Genomic DNA, 22,187 nt, shown 5'->3' with positions numbered 1-22,187 from the left:
ATTTCAATTTTGCTATGACTGTATGTTCAGATTATTCAAAAGTCAACTTCAGAGGCTTCACTCAGCAACTGATAGAAACTGATGCAAAGACCTACAGTCAAACATTAAGCAGAGCTTGGCAAATCCTGTGGAAGAGGGAGAGGAAGGATTGAAGGAGTCAGAGAGGTCAAGGACACCAAAACCTACAGAGTCAACTCACCAGGCCCATAGAGAATCAGAGAGACTGACCTGCCAACCAGAGAGCATGTATGGGACAGACCCATGCCCTCTGAACATATATAAAAGTTGTGCAGCTTGATCCTCATGTGGGACTCCTAAAGCAGGAGCAGGGGCTGTCTCCGACAACATTGCCTGCCTTTGGATACCTTTTCCCTAACAGGGCTACCTTTTCTAACCTCAACAGGAGAAGATGCTACTGATCTTACTCAACTTGAAAAAAAAAATCAACTTCTTAAATCTTTTCTCTAGGCCACCTCTGAAAATTAGACTGTAGCAAAATCATAGTTCTGGGAACAGGGCCCTGCAGAGATGTTACAGGACAAGACAAACTGGTCATGAGGTACATTCATGCTGCTGTCGTGACTAGCAAAGGTGACAGGCAATATGAAGTGTGGTTATACTCTGAGGATTCAGCAGTCCTATGTTTTTGGAATGAGTATTCTGACAGTCACAGAGAGATGACTCATTTGGTGAAGGACAGTAGTTTCAGGAGTTCTTTGTCTTATTCCATTCGCAGAGATCATAGGGCACTGGCAGCATTAGGAAATGGTGCTAGGAAAGCTCCTGAAATTGTAAACAAGACTTAAAGTCAAGTTTTGTTTTGTTTTGTTTTGTTTCTCTCTAGGTATTTCTATCATTTAAAAAATGTCTTCTGTTACCCTAAGGCCTTTGCAAGACAGGTTGGGAGAAAGCCTATGTCACAGACTTGGGTGTAAGCAATATGGTATGGGAGGAAAAATGCCGTGTTTCCATTGCAGAGCAATTATGATCAGATGGCCAGGCACAGAGCTCCCAAGAAATTTCTCTTACAGCTTGAAAATTAAATGCCTGAGGAGCACTCTTCTTGGCCAAGCCCAGCTCTATCTGAACATCTCATAAATGTCTCTGTAAGCATAACCTGACAGCAAAGAAAATGTGGGAGAACCAGTTTTGAAATGCAGTGAGATGGAATAAGGACTGGCCACAGCTGTTCTTAAAAGTTCATACACATGAGCAACTAAGGCAAGAAACTATTTGGTTAGGAACTGAGAATTGTATGTACAGAAAGAAAGTAGGAAGGTAGGCCAGATTGAAAATATTAATGGGTGGGTCAAGATAGATCACATTATATAATTTATTTATTATGTATACAATGTTCTATCTGCATATATACTTGCATGCCAGAAGAAGACACTAGATCTTATTATAGATGGTTGTGAGCCACCATGTGGTTGCTGGGAATTGAACTCAGGACCTCTGGAAGAGCAGGCAGTACTCTTAACCTCTGAGCCATTTCTCTAGCCCCCAAGATAGACCAGTTTTAATGGCAGAGTAGGCCTGATCACACAGACAAGTCAAAAACAACATGCTTCAAAAGCAACATGCTTCCATAGACTAAAAAAGATGAGACTTATGAAAATAATACTACCCATTTATCACATTGCTTGGCTTCTATCTACTTGTATACAGACTACATCCATGGACTTGGTATGGATTGGATATATATATTTTTTTGAATGTGAGAATGCCATTTTGAGTGGGGACTAAAGTATCTCAGTGGGTGCATTAAAAATATAATATATGCAGCTAGGCATGGTGGCGCATGGCTTTAATCCCAACACTCAGGGAGGTGAGGCAGGCTGATCACTGTGAGTTTGAGGCCCACCTGGTCTACAAATTGATTCCAGGAGAGCCAAGGCTACACAGAGAAACCCTGTCTCAAAAAAAAAAATATATATATATATATGCTAATGGATTCGGTTTTTAACTTTTATTTTGATGATACAGAGTTACAGGTTCTTTTCTCTGATTCTGTAAACAAACCATAATACTCTTGGCATATGTCACGCAGTAGAAGTTAGAAGTGTTTTCAGGATTGCTTTTATTTTGTAAATGTTCAAATTCACAGCAGAATTGTGGGTACCCTGCTGAGTGTGGTTTTCCATTTGCCTCTTAAGAAAAGGGGGCAACAGAAACTGTGTGGGACTGTGGTTAAGTGTTTCAAGCAAACAAAAGCTAAAGAAGATGTGGTCACACAGAGCTCTGCCTACTGCTCATCAACTCTGTGGGGTCCTCACATTTTACTTCATGAAGCAGTAACAGTTCAAAAGAGCTTAAATTATAAAGATCTGAAAACATTTTCTTTTGTAGAATTTATATTTCCTTTTCTTCCAGTAACAACAGAGCAAGCTTTAAAATAAATGTCATCTCTTTGACATCAACATTTATATTTAATGATAGTAATGCTGAAAGTTTTATTAATTTTTCCATTTCACAGGTAGGAATTTGAAGTCTAAAGAGATGTAGATGAGATTTTTACAAATCCCGCAGTTGTAAATAGCAGAGCCAAGTCTTAAAGTCAAATCTGACATTAAGAAATCTTTTGATCTAAAAGTTTGTTTGAACATAGTTCTAATATTTTCCTTCAAGCAAAGGGGAAAATTATGGCTAACCATTGTTATAGTTTTGGTATATAACTGACTTTGGATCATTGTCTTACTTGATCTTGGTATATGACTAAGATTCCAGGAATAAAAATAGAAGCTAAAAGCGCTTGTAAGGGCCCTGTAATATTCTGGACTAAGACTGGAGAAGGAGTTTTTGTGTGTGCTTGCTCAACTACCAAATCTGGATGCAAAGATGCTTTGTGCTAAAAATAAGTAGGAAAATCATGATTAAAGCCAAGTCACAAATCAGTTGTGACTGCATGCTTGGGTGATGGTAGGGCACAGGACAGGTTTTTTTTTTTCTCTGCCATTGAACATCTTATTTCAAACATGCTCTCAATTTTTTTTTTTTAAATTCAAACTACTTTGAGAATTGGAACAGAGCCAGAAAGCTCAAACCAGAATGTTGGAAACACCTATAACTACTTTTGAACCCTCCAGCTTGAAGACAAACTTTGAAGCTGATTTGCCCCACCCAAGGGATTGTGTAACTGAGATACTGATCTAAACAGTTTATGTGCACAAATGGATCTACCATTATCTTAAAAAATGACATTTTATGTAATTTTCACCATTCTTAATACCATCAGGAGGTCTTTGTTGGACATACTTTTACAGTCCCTGAAAGCTTTATTGCAATTCAATATCTGACTTAACAGAGAAGCTAGGCAACACAACTAAATCCCCCTCCAGCTACCTTGATGAATGAATTTACCTTGTGGTGATTTACATAGCACCCCTAAGAACAGGTGGCCTCAAACACAGCTCTGCATACCTTTGCCTCCCGAGTGCAGGGCTTAAAGAGGCGCCCTGCTCCACACAGCTAAGACAGAGCCTGTGGAGGGACCTCGATACTGTGGAGGGGAAGTAAGGAAAGAATGGAGTCTAGAGGAGACGCTATATGGAGCGGCTCTGATCTTCCCCTTGAGACAGAACACTTTGCATCCGTATCTGCTGGCTGACTACCTCCTGCCCTCAGACATGTCTTTGGCCAGAGCACTGCCTTCTGCCAGGGTGTGACAGCGCTGAAGTGCCTGAGTTTGGGAGCAATCCACCACACACCTAGGCTTGTTGTGACTGTGTGCCTGACTCTGCCAGAGCTTGCTTCTTGGACAGCTCTCAGGTGCTGCTGACCCCAGGGGCCTCACTGATTTTCTCTCATGCTGATTTGTTCTAAGCCAACTTCCCAGGGAACCTGACCTAGAGTAAATACCACAGCAGCCTTACTCTTATTATTTGCACAGATTATCCCCGATGAACATGTTTTTTAACTTTATAGTGGTGGGAAAGCAACACATTTTTAGTACTTCAAATTTTGGTTTTGAATAGTTCCCAGTTTAGTGGCATGCAGGAAGGCAGTCTTGTGAGATGTGGCAATGAGATCTCAAATCACTCAGAGGATCGTAAGTGTAAATAATTAACACCATCCTGAGCCAATTTGCTAAACTGTGATATTCCTGCAGGTTAAGGGTATAAATGTATTTCTGTCCTGTGAAAGATACTTTCAATGCATATTGGAATTACCAAAACATAATCACAGTTTAGAAGCCTCTATGTACAGAAGACTCACGAAGGATTTTATTGAAAGCAAATCAAACTGGTTTTCCACTTAAATGCTTTACCTAGTAAATCATCATTCTGGTTTTATAAGCAAGACTAATCTATTGTCCATCTTTCAAACTAACATCAAGGGGGTATTGTTCCATTACAATAAGGGAGTATTGTATCCTCCTTAGCCTTTGTTTTTATGTTGCATTTATACACATACTCTTATGGCTTAGAACAGAAAAATATATTAGCTAATATATATATTAGCTAATGGAATATCATGACTATTTTTAATGTTACATAGCTAAAACCAAAAAAGCTATTAACAAGAGTGACTGTAACAAACCAGAGATGGGCTTTCAGTACATGATATATATTCTCAAGCAAGGGTAGTGTTTTTACATATTACTTTGTAGAAGAATTCAATTTTTCTTAAGTCAAATTATGGTATTAGTAAATTTGTATATATAGAATTTTCATTTCTTCATCAAAATGTCATGTTAAAATGTATAGGGAGAAAAGACTCACACTCATGATAAGTTACTCTACTCTCTACTGTTTTGGGAAATTTGAAAGAACAATTACAATAAAGGTTAAATTACGATGTTAATTGTGCAAAGAAAGCTCAGATTTGCTAAGCATATGAATGCCTGCTTTTGACCTTACCAGGCTTCTTCTGAGATCATGCCAGAATCCTAATTTACACAACAGCCAAAACAACAGAAAGAATACACACATGGGGCTAGAGAGATGGCTCAGAAGTTAACAACACTGGCTGTTCATCCAAAGGTCCTAAGTTCAATTCCCAGCAACCACACGGTGGCTCATAACCATCTATAGTGAGATCTGGTGCCCTCCTCTGGTGTGCAGGCACACATGCTGAGACCAAAGAATTAAAAATCAGGGGGTATTGTTTTAAAGTTTAAAGCTCCAGTCACCTGGGAAAAGAAACTAGTTTTAATGCATTCTTTCCCCACCCACTAGAGATGCAGTTGTTAGGAAACCGGCCCAGATGGCCATGCCAGAACCATGTTTGGCCTTGGCACCTAAAGTAAACCAATCATTTCAAAAGTCAATTTCTCTTATCCAATCATGTAACACCAAAGCATGTAAGTCCCTGCTTGCGGTTTTGCCCTTTTAAAAACCTTGTTCCCCTAGACTGTGCCGGGCCGTATTCCTTGCGACCCATGTTTGAGCACGTATGCAATAAATAATAATAAAAAAACCTCATGTATTTATAGCGGAGTCTATTCCTGGTCTTTTGGGGTCTCACGAACTGGGCACAACAACAATGCTAAGTAGTAAATGAAACAGAATGCTAAGTAGTAAATAAATGAACCTTAAAAAACAAGAAGAAAGAAAGAATTCACAAAGCGTGGAGGTAAAGGGTGGTTTTGACCTTGGTTTTCCTGCTGTCTTCGAGGCCAAACACATAGACGGCAGGCTCTGGCTTTCTGTTCCAGCTATGGGGATGAGTAGACAAATTATACTCTGTGTCAGTTGTGCTGCTGCTGTGGCACTCCTTAACCTCGAAGTGGTACCAATTACCTAAGGAGAAGCACATGGAGCAGGGAGGCAGAGGAGATGCTGGGGATGCAGAGTTATAAAAGAACACTGTTTATTAGGAAGATTTGAAAAATTCTTCACATGCTTGTTATTTAACATAGGACTTTTGGGCTACTGTGCTAAGTGGAATGGTGAACTTGTTCTTGAGTCTAAAATATTAAGATCAGATATCTGAAAACTCTTGTTTTAAAGTTGTTGTTTTAAATTAAATTTAACAGATAAAACCCAATTGAAAAATATTGGTAGAATGAAATTTTAGCACCATCAGTAAATATATCTATTATAAACTATTCTTTCTGGAGAAATGCTACTTAACCAAACATAGCATCAATAATATATCTTCCCTAAACATGTGAATGTATAGTACCAATGCTGTATAGGTACACAAACAGCAAGAGTAATTAAATGAATAAGTATTATTATAATATGTACAGCCAACCAACCATTCTATGCACAATTACTATTTTTGGAGCCTAAGAATTCTGATGAGCAAACAACTCTAGGTTTTCATCCTTCTGTTTCTTTCCGTTCTCAGTGCCAGGGAAAAACGCAGGGCTGTAAGCACGCAAGGAAAGCACACCACCACTGAGCCACAAACTGCCATTCCTGTGCCATTTTTTTTACTGGAGGGTGGGGAAAATGTGAATAAATGAAGGTGATTTACTCATTTAACAATTGCTTTGAGAACCTATTATATGCCAGCTGTCCTGGTAGGCACTGGCAAAGTAACAATAGACCCAATAGACATGTTCCCTGTCCATGGGAAGAAATGGACAAATACGGTGTACAGCAGGAGCGCTGTTGACAGATTGCTGCACAAAAAGGGAACCAGTATAGGAAGTGCACAAACTAAACTTAAAGGGCAAGTTTAATGATGTTTAAGTTGTTGGTCAGTCTGCTTGGGACAGGGCTTGCGGCTAAAGAGGGTAAAGCACATATGATGTGCTAGAAGAAAATGTGTCTCTTTTAAGGAATAAAAGCATTCGGTGTGGTTGAGTCTTGGGAAAGGTAGTGGCACAGAAAGATGTAGAATGGTTCATGAGAGGCGACATGACTCTTATGGAGTATAGGCTTTACCAGAATAGCAACAAGAAGCCATCCAAAAGACTGAAGTCAAGGAGCTCAAAGTCATGTTTTAGAAACACTGCTTAACTGCAGAGTGGGCAATAAAGGTAGGGGGACCAGTTAGTATTCTCAGAGGTAAGAAGAGAAGATGGCTGCATAGACTGTGAGTGATTCTGGGAATGAGAGAAGAGAGAGATTAAAGGCATTATTAGAAACAAAACAAATATGTGGTTACATGTGGGAAGTGAGGGAGAGACAGGAGCTGTAGATTGTGTAGATTCCGACTCAGTAGTTGGGGATAGGGCTGTGCTCATGCTGAAGGTAAGGGGAATGCAAAGAGAAGACTTTGGAGGAACCTGGGATCTTTTTGAATGTGCTGAATTGGAGAAATTTTGTAAGCAAGCAAGCAGTTAAACGGAGGAATCTCTAGTCTGCCCGGTGCTCTAAAATGAAATGTGGGGGTGTGGGGGGGAGCTGTTAGTTTGCTAATAGCAACAAACAGAGATGTGTGGGGTGGTGCCAGGCTGCTGATCTGACCCTCAAGAAACACCAAAACTTTAGTTACAACTTTAGATACAAGACTAAATCCACCAATAATGCCAAAGCCTTGACCTATGTATTCTTTAATTTGTGTGTTTTTCCTGGCCAAGTATTTACTAGAATTTTTACAGGTCTGAAAGTACAACTTGATTTTTTTTTGTTTACTTAAAAAAATGATAATAAAAGCAGTTTCAATAATCTGCAATCAACAAACATTTTGAAACAACTTAAACAGAAGCTGTACAAAGAATTCTACATTTCTCAATGCCTAGGTTTGAGTATTTTTAAGTTTTTAAGTTACAACGTAAGTCAAAAGTTGTTTCTCTCCTTGATCCCCTGGTTTGTCCTTTGTGAGTCTGCAGGTCACTGACAGCCTCGGGAAATTTTTTCTCATCAAAACATTGAATCAGACACATACTTCAAAGACAACGGTGGTCCAGTCTCCACAGGAAGAAGATGTAGAGGTGGTTCTGGGTGGGTATGTGAGGACACACTGCATGTGTATCTTTTGTTTCATAACATGTGTTGTCTTCTTTCCTTTGAAGACTGGTAGCCAGGGAAATGTGGCCTCAAGGGTGGCTGATTGGGAATATGCCGAGGTTTTTGTTTTTGTTTGTTTGTTTTGTTTTTTACAACTGGCTTTCTAGAAAGAAAAAGTTCTTCTTTGTAGTACTTGCCAATTTTTATGATGTAAATATTCTCACCACAGCCAATTTAATCTACCAACTTGATGCCACTGAAGGCTGAAAAACGTACATACAGTATAGGCTCTTGTGAGCCAGTGCAAGTGGTTCCTGTGTACAAATGCACTCTGTTCTCACTAGAATGGCAGCTTAACACAAGAAAATGAGTTGCACAAAGTACCGTTCAGTTTGAAGAGAATGGATCTACTTATGTGTGGTCAGTTTGGCTTTAGTTCCTGACTTCTTTGAGCGCCATGCTGACAGCATGGGCACTGTGCACAGTTTGATAACCTTAAGCACTAGAACTGCTTTTTTTTTTTTTTTGGCTTATAAGGAATCTTTTCATAATTATCATTTAAAACTGAAATAATTGAGAACCATTTTTTAATCTAATTTTTACACCATGAACCAAAGAAATCTTGTTGTACTTCAAGGTAACAGTACAATCTGCATCCTAACATGTTGGATAAGAGAAAATATTTTATATCAAGGTTTTTTTTCCACAGTAAGTAAAAACTTTAATGGCAGGCTACATTAATCTGTAATGTATTCAGAGGTAAAAGCATCAATACACCCTGTTTCTTCCTAAAATATATACCAATTAACACCATTGTGCACATGTATAGTGTTGACAGGGTATTATCTAATAAAGACTAGGATTCTTCAAAGCATTTATGACAAGGGGCGCTGGTAGAACCAGGGCTGCTATTATGTGTGCTGATTATTTTGCATTCTACAAGGAAATTAGCCAGCCTGGCAGCACTAGGGAAGAATGTACTCATTAGCATTTTGTGCACATATGCAAAATCTCATGGCTTCTGAACCTTGCAATCCTACTGTATAGAAGGGGACCTTTTCCCAAACGCCCAGCATGATTCTCAACTCAGAAGGGTGAACACAAAAATATCATGGACACAATAAAAACACAACAATATAGTACAAGCTTCTGTTTCTTCAAAAGCCAGATTTTAAAGGTCTATGTTTATGCACAATACACAGATATTTTAGTGCTCCTGACTTCTTATCCTTTTGTGTAGGAATAACTGATTTCAGAAAGCCAAGTTAAATGTTCTCATAATTTTCTGCTTTAGAATTTTTTACAGAATGTTTTTTTTTAATTAAATTATATTTTCTTATTAACTACAATGAATTCACTTTGTATCCCAGCTGTAGTCCCCTCCCTCATGCCCTCCTAATCGCACCCTCCTCCCTGTTCTCTCTCTTTTTTTTTTTTACACTTTATTCACTTTGTATCCCCCCATAGTTTAAAACTACATGAGGAAGAACTTTACAAAGTGGCCTAATAAACACACTTTACCTAAGTTGACTGAGCACAGCCTGTCAAACAAAAATGCCTCACGCCGCATTTTTGTGTTTAAATTTCTTTGTTCAGATGACTGTTAGACAAAAGTGTCAAGATTTTATGTTCTTAAACAAAACCAAAAATACCAAAGTCATTTTTCATTTTCAAAGTGTATTTAAAGAATTTCTTGTTTCAATATAATAAAAAGCCATAGTATACATTAAAAACATGGCTAGGCAGTTGGCTTTAATCCTAGAATATTACAAGTGGCTATCAAGTTCTAAATTTAAACATGTGATGTTATTCTGTAGTTTTGTACTCTTAAATACAGATATCAAAGAAAAATGATCTGACTTTCTTTTTTCTTAAGTAAGATAGAAATCACTCTTGGAAAAAAAAAAAAACTCCATGCCACAACAGGAAATGCATTGTCTTAAATCTTAGAATAATTGTTAGAAAAGAACTATAAAATTATAAACTTTTGGGGAAAAATGCACTGAAAATGTCTGTAGGAAAACATGCAACAAACTAGATACAAGATTACAGGCACTCAGCCATAAAAACCCACAAAAAGAAATTAGCACCAGTGTCATCTCTAAGTTTACAAACAATGTGATGAAGTCCAAGTATAACAATATAAAAACTTACACTTAGCCCCAAAACTTTACCAATAATAATAAATATATTATTTTCAGTTTCAGGAAACAGCTAGGTTTTAATTTCCACAGCACTATGGCGGTATGTGGCAGTTATCATTTACTTTGTTTTGGACTACTGAGAGCTGACAGAGAGACAAATATCTCCCCAAAATGGCATTTTTCAGTGGAGGTATGGCTGGAACAGTTTTCCAATTAAACCTTATTCTTAGCTACTTTTCCCATTTTCTTTCAAAGTGTTTTTATTGGAACTTAACAAGAATTACACTGCTTCTCTGAGACTCCATGCCATGCTATTCCCCTCTCACTGTCTGGTTATGTTCAGATTGGGCATGGGGAAGCAGGTGTCTAAAGGTAGGTATAGATCACAGGAGTGAAAAAGAATTTTAATAAGCTAATATATATATATATATATATATATATATTCATCCTTGTTATAACAAAGTTGAATTTTAAAGAACATTCATTTATAATTTTAATTACAAAACAGCCAGTACACAGTATGAAATATGTCACACTCTTTGGGCTTTCAAAAAGCCCAAGTATATAGCTCAATCAGTTACATATATGCTACTAAATGTCCAATGTTTTACTGCTGTACATAAATGATGACAAGGCAAAGAACAGCAACTAGTCCAAGGGCTTGTAGGCCAAGGAACCATAGCATAAGCCAAAAGAAAATGACCACTACCGGTTCCACAATTCGTTCTCCAAAATACATCCTTGTGAATCCCATGTTGCGGAGGTTTTTGTTGAGTTCACCAAAAAGTGTTCCCATCTTTTTGTAGTCATCTCCAACGGGCTCGCCAATGTGATTTTGTGATTCTTCAACATCCTTAAAAAAAAAATACAAACCAAGACATGGACATAAGAAATATGTATACCTTTAACAACAATGATCTCACTATATCTTCTCCAAATAGCTGAGCACACACTTCTTGTAATCATTTAGTTATCACTTATGGAGATGTTCACAACTTATGAGTATATAACTTCACATGGCAGAGGTAGTCTGCAGATTCAAGCAAGGCCCTGATTCTGAGAAGAGGCCATGGTGAACTGGACTGATGCGACACAAGAACCTTTATAGTATGGAGTTGGTAAGATGCATTAATAAGATGCTGTGCTCCTGACTGCAAGATGGAGGGAGGAGCTGTGAGTAGTATGTGACACTGGAGGAGAAATTGGACAGATCTTTGAGTGCCTCTGAAAGGAGCACATCCTTGCTGATCTAGACTCCTGATCTCCAAGAATATAAGAAATTTGTGGTGTAGAATGAAAAACACTGTTCAGACATTGGGAATGTTTCTTTGGATTGACATTGTTTATCCTACCTTTCAAGAACAGAGAAAGCACTACTGGTTTTTGTAGACTTAGCATTGACTAAGACCCCCAACTAGACCATTGATTTGTAAGATATACGGATCATTCTCCTCTACTCACTCACTCACTCACTCACTCACTCACTCACTCACTCATTCATTTTCCAGATGCTTGGCATTGTACCAAGGTGTCTACATAGGTGAAGAATGATGTTCTCATTTCTCTGAGGGCCTGGTTGCAGAGCCACCTGTCTCCTGATCTCCTGTTTCATGAAGAAGGCCTTCTGGCTGCTTTAGCTTGGTGAACACACTGAGAGTTTTAACAGTTTAGGCTCAGCTAGCTGGAGGATGACTAGTTACTATAGGCTAGCCCTCAGCCATTGCTGTTGTGATCTCTCTAAGCCTCAGGTATCTCTACAGGCTTATGTGGAGGCCCTTGCATAGCTTCCTGTCAAAACACTACTAAGACTGTAAATGCTTCCTGTTAATCTCATCACGGGAAACAAAGTTTGAAAGAGGATTGATGTCACATAAGGATGAAGTCCATGCCCCAGAAAATCTCCATGTATCCCCAACTGTATATGCCTACAGCATTTGTTTTTGTTACTGCCCAATCTTACTACAACTCAGGACATCATGCTAGTTCTTAATGTTTCCAACCCACTTCTGTGGCTTTGATATTTGTTTCTTCAGACGTTTACATGTTGCGGGCGTGGTCTTTAGCATGATGTCAGGAGGTGAAAGCATCAATCTGTGAGGCTTAGTGGGAGGTTATCTCACTCAGTAGGGGTTCTGAAAAAAGATTATTAATTCTTCCAATAAGATTATCAGGAAAGGCTTGGGCCTTGAGTCAACCAAGCTTTGTCTAGTTTCCTGTTCCACAATGTAGTCATTGTACCTGGGGCTGCAGTCTACTCTGAGGTGAGGCAGCCAAGGCAGAACACCCATTTCCTTCTATCTCTTCATTTGAATTTTTAGAATCTAAAATCATTAGCTGAATAAAACATGTTTTCTTTAAAAATTAACCTGTCTCTGGTATTTCATGACAGTAGGAAAAAAGTGACAACAATCCTTTGGAATTCTGCAAACATTTCTGGCTCCTGTTATATTCTGCCAATAGAAGGAACAGAGAGATACACACAGGTGAAAAGAGAAAGTAATTTGCTTGGATTAATATTATGTTTATTAGCTTTTAATGCTTTTATGTATTACATGATACTATACTACATTAAACCTGAAAATTTGTCCCTTGTCTGATATTAAGCTGTTTCCCTCCACAGCAGTCTATGAAGAATCGTTGATTAAGTTTGCAATTATTCTGGGTCCACATCTTGATTTCTCCAGCGTTTAGTAACATTGATAGTGTTTCTGGTTTCTTTTTAAAGTTCTTTTAAAAAATTATTCTTTTATTAATTACAGTTTGTATCCCAGCTGTAGTCCCCTCCCTTAGCCCCACCCCCATGCTACCCTCCCTCCCTCTCCTCCTCCTATGCCCCTCCCCAAGTCCACTGATAGGGGAGGTCCTCCTTCCCTTCCCTCTGATCCTAGCCTATCAGGTCTCATCAGGACTAACTGCATTGTCTTCCTCTGTGGCCTAATAAAGCTGCTCCCCCCCCTCAGGGGCAGGTAATCAAAGAGCCAGCCACTGAGTTCATGTCAGAGACAGTCCCTGTTCCCCTTACTAGGACACCCACTTGGACACTGAGCTGCCATGGGCTACATCTGTGCAGGGGTTCTAGGTCCTCTCCATGCATGGTCCTTGATTGGAGTATCAGTCTCAGAAAAGACCCCTGGGCCCAAATTTCTTATTTTGTTGCTCTCTTTGTGGAGCTCCTGTCCCCTCCAGGTCTTTCTATATCTCCCTTCTTTGTTAAGATTCCCTACACTCTGCCCAAAGGTTGGCCATAAGTCTCAGCATCTGCTTTGATACCCTGCAGGGTAGAATCTTTCAGAGGCCCTCGGTGGTAGGTTCCTGTCCTGTTCCCAGTTTTCTCCCTCTCCCGATGTCTGTCCCATTTGCCCTTCTGATTGAGGATCGATCATCTTACCCAGGGTCCTCCTTCTTGCTTAGCTTCTTTAGTTGTACAAGTTTTAGTATTTTTATCCTATATTATATGTCTAATATCTACTTAAAAGAGAGTATATACCATGTTTGTCTTTCTGCTTCTTAAAAAAATTTTTATAATCAATTGTTATCTAAGTGCTCATTATACTTTGGTGTTTTTGGTAGTTCTTGAAGTTTCAAAGTTTCCTCCTACCCCCAGCATTTTTGTGGTTTCAGTATGAACAAAGTACCCAGTACCAAAGTAATAGGTACTTACTTTAATGTAAATAAAGTAAAATGAATTAAGTCTATGAATGTGCCTGGGATTATCAAAGGAAAAGGTAGGCATTGTAACACAACTCCAGCAGGGAGATAGTTAACCCTGAATCCTGATGACCGCAAAGTTCCTGTAGGAGTTGGTTAGACTGAGATGGCAAGGTAGTAAGAGTAAATTTTGGTAAGGTATAGAAATTGCAGCATGCTTCTATTAACATATACATGTATATGTTTATATATATATGTGTGTATATATGTATATACACACACACATATATATACACACGTATATGTGTGTGTATATATTAGATTAATATATATATTAATCTAAACTTAATGATTACTAAATTTTGAAACCTCCCTATGATACTGCTCAGTGTGGCCATCTAAGTAAGAAAAGGTTACTAGAAAAATGGCCCCCCAAAATGTCTTCACAAATGCAAATCTCTGAAAACATCACATTCCTACAATGAACTGAATAGGTGCTTAAACAACCCAAAGATGACACCTGCAAAAACGGGGAAGAAATGGGCAGTGTTGCTAAATTAGGACGTTTTAGTGGGCCTCATTGTGGTGTTTTCTGTATCTACAGAGAAGCTTTGAGGTCCTTGTTCTGTTTCTGAGGCTTGTTATTTCCAGGGTAAAGGTGATGTCAGTAGCACTATTAATGATGAAGAGCGGAAGTGCCGACACTAAGCACCCACTGTGTAACAGTCACAGCATTACCGAGAAATCTCTGTTCCCAGGGAAGGAAGCTGCCAGCATGACTTATACTCAGGTCTTATACAGACCTGTCAGGTCTGTGAGGCCAACACCCTTATCCCCATACACTGCTAGTATCTACTAAGTGGCAAACACCTCAGTTTTCAGATACATTTTATACAGTTCATCTCTGGAAAAGAAAGGCTATGGTAATATTTTGTTTTACAATAGAATATTTAACTCATTAGCAGAGCAAGTTGAACATCAGAATGATTCTTGCTTTACATCTTTTCTCAAGGTGTTAATGTAAGTTTATCAAACAGGAAAATTGCTCAAACTTTTATTTTCATCTTGTGCAAAAATTAAAATGAGGTAAAGCTATTTGTAGACTTGTACATTTTGTCATTTTTAAAGTAGTCACTGAACTCACATTAAAATGTAAAAAAAAAAAATCAAGAAAGAAAAGAAAAGGACAATAAGGACTACAAGCTTCCCATCGTGCATGAAGAAATATACCTGGCAGGGCTACGCTAAGAAAATCTGCCTCACACACGAGCAGCAAACTGAAGCAGAAATGCAGATGCAGATGGAGCGTTCCCTGCTCTGACATTAATCATCTGTGTTTCTGCCAGACTTTCTTCTTTGTGTGTGAGGCTCCAATGGAGACCATTTGTCAAGTGGACAGCTCCTTTTAGGGCTACACAGGACTACTGGAGAGAGTTCTCAGCGAGGCACTGACAGCCCTTGTTTGTCCATGATTGAAGACACACAAAAATACAAGAGTGACACAACTGATTCAAAATCCTTTAAATTTTTCTATTATTATTGTGTGTGTGCAAGTATGTGCATGCACACACATTTATGTGAGGGATGTTTGTAGGGGTATACATGGCACACACATGCTGGTCAGAGAACGATTTTGTGTAGTTGGTCCTTTGCTTTACATGGGATCTGGGGCCTGAACTCAGGTTACCAGGCTTGTGCAGCAGGCTGCTTTACCAGCTGAGCCATCTTGCTGGCCCTCAAAACCCTTCTTAAATAAGACTTTAAGCTGCATACGGATATACAGATGAACCACTGCTGTAGACAGAGGATACAAATGAATACAACCAAATCCACTGAGACTGGAAGTCATAATGAGGAACATGAGTTTACTGCAGTACACATGGCAGGATGTATAACATATAAAAGAAATTATCTTTTGACAGCGTAAGAGATTATGAACTGAGCTTTACTAACAGAGGAATAAATAAGCAGCAGCTCAAACCTTGCTGCATTTCCTCAACTTGTTTACTCAACTCTTCCAGTCACCTGTTTTTCAGCTTCACTGGCATCCTAGTCTACTGGCCTCTGATCTCTCTCAGCCTGTCTCTTTTCTTCACTTACCTCAGTGATAATTTCTGATCAGTCAGTTGTTAGTTTCACGAAGCTCCCTTGTAGTGGTGAGTTGTTTTTCTCCTGTTGCTTTTAGGGTTTTCTAACTTTCAACATTTAACCAACTCATGTCTATTTGTATCTCCTAATGTTTATACTACTTGGATTTGCCTGAATTCTATGTATAGCTTAAAATTTTTCATCAAGTTTGAGAAGTTTTATTTCAAATATTATATCTTCTCTTTCTCCTCAACATCCCCATCACTTGTTTGCTGATGTGACTGAAGTTGACCCAGTGATTTTGAGATTGTATAACTTTATTTACCTACATTTTTAACTCCAGATTTTTTTTTTTTCTGAGACAGGGTTTCTATGTGTAGCCTTAGCTGTCATGGACTCACTTTATAGACAAGGTTGGCCTCAAAATCAGAGATCCACCTGCTTCTACCTCCCCAAGTGCTAGGATTACAGGCGTGCCCCACCTCAAGCAGCCAAGATTTTTCTTAAGAAATAGCTATTAAGTTCTTTTATTCTTCTCTCATATATTACATTCTAACCTCAGTTTCCCTTCCCTCCGCTCCTTCTAGTCGTCCTCCCAACCTTCTTCCCCCCATCTGCTCCCCCTAGGTTTCCCTTCAGGAAAGGGCAGACCTCCCAGGGATATAGGCCAAACATAGCATAACAAGTTACAATAAGACCTAGGTACATACCCTCATATCAAGGCTAGATGAGGCAACCCAGCAGGAGGAAAAGGGTCTGAAAAGCAGGCAAAAGAGTCAGAGACAGGGCCCACTCCCTCTGTTAGGAGTCTCACAAGACCAAACTAAACATCCATAACATATACGTAGAAGACCTAGCTCAGACTCACACAGGCTCTCCGATTGTTGCTTCTACATCTTTTTTTTTTAACTTTTTTTTAAGATTTATTTATTTACTTATTTTATGTACATGAATGTTCTATCTGAATGTACACCTGCACACCAGAAGAGGGCATCTGATCCCAGTATAGATGGTTGTGAGCCACCATGTGTTTGCTGGGAATTGAACTCAGGACCTCTGGAAGAGCAGACAGTGCTCTTAGCCACTGAGCCATCTCTCCAGCCCCTTGCTTCTACATCTTTAAGCATGGTTTCCTTTAAAGATTTTTTTCTTTTTAGAGACAGGGTCTTACTATGTAGACCGGGCTTGCATCCAACCAGTAAGAGATTTGCCTGCCTTTGCCTCCTGAGTTCTGGAGTTAAAGGTGTGTGCCAACATGTCCAGCTTGGTGTAGTTTAAAAAAAATATATTATAACTGGTTTGTTTCTTTTGTCTGCCCCTTTTATGAATTATGTTTTGTCAGTGAAGGCTGGCTGAAAAGATACAGGCCTGGTCCCATTGGCCAAGCTTAAACAGAAAAGAGCTCTGTAAGGGAGCTGGGAGTGAAGGGGAAGAGGTGAGAGACATTGGCGGCCACCTTTCAGGTGAGATTCTAACTCTACATCAGAGATTGGTATGGAGAGTCTAATGCAGCCCCATGAGGGGGAATGACGACAGATTGCATTGTCACTCAAATGCCACAAACAATGTTCTCAATATAGTAGATTTTCCTGAGTAAATGTTTTCTCATTTGCTATCTCCCTTCAAAATGACTGTGGACACTTTAAACTATTGTTGTATTTAGTGGTTCACCAGTCAGCTATTGCCCACTAGGGAGAGTCTGCTGAGTCCCTTATTGTTCAGAAGTCTGATACTCATTATTTGTGGGTATTAGTTACTTTTGATGGCAAATTGATGGCATTTTATCTAAGGTTGAATCAGAGAATTTTAGATGGCTAAAAAATTAAGTGTTCTGAAATTAGTCTGGAGTTTTAATCAATCTGAGTGTTTGCTATTTTTAATATCATATGATGATCAAATTTTGGGGATAAAGATTTGACTTTTGAGAATCCATTTAATCAGACAGTTCTTAGTTCTTCTTTTAGCACTTTAAAAATGGTTTTCAAGGCTCTTCTTTTCTCTTTTTCTCCTCTTTTTTTCTTTCTTTTATTTCTCACTATTAAGTGGGCAATTTTTTTTTTGTCTCTGCAGATTTTACCAAGTTCTTTAGCCAGTTATTAATTCAGTTTTCATTACGCTCAAGGAAAATTAGTGGGAATCAAATCTCCAAACAGTCCTATTTTCCCCTTAGCTGTGTTTAATAAATTAAACTTGATACAAGATTTGCTTTTTAAAACATTTTAGTATGACTAAAATATCTTCTATCAAAACACACACATAAACACACACAGAAAAAGCTCTCAGAAATTCAGAGGTGTCAGAATTAAGCAAAGAATGTTCTCTATGTCAAAGTGATCTTTTTTTCCCACTGCTATAGGACAGAAATAAATATATTAAGGCAAATAAAAACAATGCTATCTTAAGCTACCACTGATATTCTGCATAGCATTTGTCATTTTATGGCTTTCAAATGTTTATTCAAAAAAATTAATTCAACAAACTCTTTCCTGGTGTCAATTATGGATTAAATAAATGACTATACCTTTAATTTCAAAAGGTTAGCAATCCAGTATTAAGTAAGCATATTTTTGGTGGAAATATGCTATTTTAAAAGTTATAAAATGCTTTTGTATTTTGGCTTAACTTGAATAAAAAATAATTTAGAAGTGAGCTGACAAAATTTTAATATTCAGATATTTAGCATTATATATTTAAAAATTAAGTGTTTAACTGACTTTGTATTATAGTACAACCTATTCTGTGGTTTTAAAAAGAGAAAAAACCAAAACCAAAAATAAAAATGCAAACAAACCCTAACTGAAAGGACTTCAGAAGAAGTTGGAATTTTAATTTGCCAGAAGGTGTGGAATTGCACACCACAGGCTTCTTTGGAAAACCTATGTTGTCCTGTCCCTTCTGCAGGGCTGATCAACATATTTGTTGAATAAAAAACAACTTGATCATCCCCACCGTGTAATTTGTTTACAACAAATCAAATTCTCTATGGCCTCACTCCTTTATTTAGTTTGAGAACACATTTTTATTTTGGCGAAGAAAATAAAACGAAAAACAAGCAAGCAAACAAAACTCCTTTACTATAGTATTTAATTACTTCCAAGGATTAACTTTTCCATTTTATTTCTCTTTATCTCAAAACTTAAATATGGTGCTAACCTTGAAAACCAACAAATAGATAATGATGAAGTAAAGTTTTAAACTGATTTCATAACTCAGTCATTAAGAAAAGTAAAACCTGAATAGTTCATGAGTCAAAGTTTTAACTATATTGATATTCAAAGTATAAAGAAACTGAACGGACCATGTAACTCAGTCACAGTCACCTTATAGCTGCTGAAAGGAAGATGCAATTTGCACTAACAACCATGTTCCTAAAGCCCTGTGCTAGCTGGCATCTGCCTTAGCACTATAAAGCCAATTGTGTGATTGTTCATATCCTATTGTCTTAATAGATAAGCTTTTACAGCAGTTTAAATAGTTACAGACATCTTTTTCCATTTTATTTAGTAAAATGGCCTTATATGAGGCTGGCTATCATATTGTTCAATTGTGATACTTATGATTTGGTCAGGATTTAAATTTTTCTTAAAAACAGAACAAAACAACCCAAAAGCCAAAATTCAAACCATTCTCCACCCTTAGTCCTATTCTGGACTGCCAGATGAAACAAAAGCAAGAGAAGTTGGCAAGAAGGCCAAGCATGTAAACAGGGGGATTTACCTGTGTATCAACAGCTGGGTCTGAGATCCCAGCTACTCAGGAGGATGAGGCAGGAGGGTCTCTAGTTCTAAGGTCTTTTTCCACAACTTAGGAGACCCTGTCTCAAAGTAATAAAACAAGAAGCAGTGGTAGGGTTTCCCAAAGTACCCTAAGTTCAATCCTGAGTACAGGAGAATAAAAATCAACAGGAAAGACAGGAACGTAAGAAACATCAGAGGCCGGTAATTTTTCCAGCTTTCCAACATTATACAGTAGAGACAGAAATGTATTTCAGCCAAACAGAAATAATGGTCACCCCACCACCACCACCAAACTTTGTAGTAATATACTTAATAGCTCAGAGCAAACAACTTCTGTAGAGTGAGCTCCGATGATTATGGCAAGGCTGCCTACAGACATCATAATTTTTTTTTTAATCCATTATACTTACAGAGATAAAAAGAGCAAGAAAAAACTGAGAAAAAGAAATTGGGAGCAAAGAAATCACTTGCTAAGGCCTTGTATGCTTGAGACTTATCTTTTTTTCCACTTAATCCATTCCATTATTCCACTCAAGCTCTCCAAAGAAAGGCTGCTTTGAAAAATGCCTTGTTACCTTCTTGGAAGGAGACACACATGCAAAGCAACAATAGGACATAGCACTACACATAAGGGGAAGATGACCACATGAGTGTTGTTACTAAGGAGTTGGGAATTTTGAAAGCCTCTGAATTACTTATATATTTGGCTCTTTCAGCTTGTATTTTTCTCCTTGCAACTTAGGACCTTGGTCTATCATCACAATTATGAGTTTAAAGAGAATTGTTCTTCCACACTCCTCTCAAAAAGCCTTCCAGTCTCCACATTTTTGCTAGGCTGCCATGTGTTGTTGGTAAGCATTGTGTTCACATGCCTTGTTGTAAGACCATGTCTCATGGCTCCTAGTACCTGCCTCACATTCCCAAATCCCTTCAGTTACCTCATAATAACCGTCCATCCAATTTCTCATGTGAATTGACCCAAATCTTTTTCACTCTTATATTCTCTTTTCTAAATATACTATTTCAGTTTAAGATTACATTTAAAATCCTGGCTTCCTATTTATATACTCATGTTTTGTTGCATGTCTGTGTTTATATGCGTAAGCGTACATTACTCCAGGGTACGGTGGGTCAGAGGATAACGTCGACTCCCTCCTCTGCCTTGTCTGAGACAGGTTTCTCTTGCTATTCACTGCTGCACACACCAGGCTAACTGGCTCACAGTCTTCTGGCAATTCTCCTGTCTCAGCTCCCCACCTCCCAGTAGGCCCATGCTAGGATAACAGGAGTGCATGCTACTGTGTCAGCTCTTTAGAATGTGGGCTCTGGGGATCCAGAGCAAGCTATCAGACTTGCTCATCAAGTGCTTTGCCCACTGGCCACCTGTGTTGCCCACTTGTGGGTTTTGTACTATAACACATACCTTTTATTCCTATAGTGAAGAAGAAAAAGAAAAGATCTAAATTTGAACTAAAATAGATGAATATTAGTCGTTATACCTCCCTCCAGAGAAAAACCAGGTAAGCATACTGTGAATTCAGAAGCTACGACAGCATTTTACCTAGATGAGGGCTAGCTCCTGAAAGCCCTGATGCTGCTGTTTAGGCTGTTTCAATGTAATAAATTAAAAAAAGATTTTCCCCTTTGGCGGGGCAACCTTGCCAGGCTACAGCGGAAGAGGATCTAGGCAGTCCTGATGAGACTTGATAGACTAGGGTCAGATGATAACAGAGGAGGGCTCCCTCTTTCTGTGGACTAGGGGAGGGGGAGAGGGGAAAGAAGAAGGGAAGGGTGGGACTGGGAGAAGATGAGGGAGGGGGCTACAGTCAGGATATAAAGTGAATAAATTACAGGGAGGAGGACCTCCCTTATCAGTGGACTGGGAGAGGGACATGGCTTGGGAAGAGGGAGGGTGGGAGGGGAGGAGGGAGGGAGGTACAGGGGGGATACAAAGTGAATAAACTGTAATTAAAAATATTTAAATAATTAAAAAATAAATAAATTTAAAAAATAAAAATATTTTTAAAAAATTTATGATTTGTAAATACTCTTCTGTTAAATAAATTTAGAATAGTTTTCCAGTTTGTTCTGAGGTCAAGGAAGTAGAGTTTACAGACATTTATAAGCTCTGTTCCTCATGGTTTAGAATATGCTGGGACATTTATAAAAAAATACTGAAATATGAAGCTCATTGCTAGAATTAAGTTTCTTTAAACCCCATTTCTCATTAATTTCTAAGGCCTTTAGTAGGGTTCATTTCATCAAAGGCAGTAATATTTAATGAGTCTGATAATTTTCAAAAGTGTCCAGAAATACTATTGATACAGCGATGTTTGGAGTTGCTCGTTACATCCTGTACAAGAAAAGCTTCTTGCTTTGAGAACTGATCTGTCTGTCAAGTCTAGTGACTTCGTTGATTCTTTTCTTTGCTATTCTGAAATAAGCACCATGTAACTCTTATTAAGTGAAATGTCTAAGTTATCAATCATTGGTCTAAGAGGGGGCGGTTTTAGTAGCTTTTCATTATTTACAGCACTAAAGAATCTGCAGGGATCTACCCCTGCAGATAAAGAAAAGTGTCTGAGGAATGAATGAAGGGCTTGTGTATGAGATGGCAGGTTAGAGTTGCCTCTGTGTGAGCCAAGGAAGCAGAATCAGAGTGTGAAAAACAGACTATTTCCAAGGAGAGAAAAAAAGGAAGAGCTTGGGAAGCCCACAAGGGGAAT

General features: G+C 38.5%; 1 protein-coding gene and 1 long non-coding RNA gene across 2 annotated transcripts in view; one reads left to right on the top strand and one right to left on the bottom strand.

Annotated features, from left to right (window-relative positions):
• The window catches only part of LOC132656902 (uncharacterized), a 46,934-nt gene that overhangs the window by 16,992 nt on the left and 7,755 nt on the right, over positions 1-22,187 (top strand). The gene's annotated exons all lie outside the window — the stretch shown is intronic.
• The window catches only part of Fam241a (family with sequence similarity 241 member A), a 29,126-nt gene continuing 16,440 nt past the window's right edge, over positions 9,502-22,187 (bottom strand). The window contains exon 2 of the mRNA XM_021648735.2: positions 9,502-10,841. Within this exon, the coding sequence (XP_021504410.1) occupies positions 10,596-10,841 (246 nt within the window). The 3' untranslated portion in view covers positions 9,502-10,595. The remainder of the gene's footprint in view (positions 10,842-22,187) is intronic.

This window comes from Meriones unguiculatus, chromosome 10 (genome assembly GCF_030254825.1).
Source record: "Meriones unguiculatus strain TT.TT164.6M chromosome 10, Bangor_MerUng_6.1, whole genome shotgun sequence".
NCBI lineage: Eukaryota > Metazoa > Chordata > Mammalia > Rodentia > Muridae > Meriones > Meriones unguiculatus.
The sequence above is the reverse complement of the archived record's forward strand: the minus strand, read 5'-3'. Positions and strand labels throughout refer to the sequence as shown.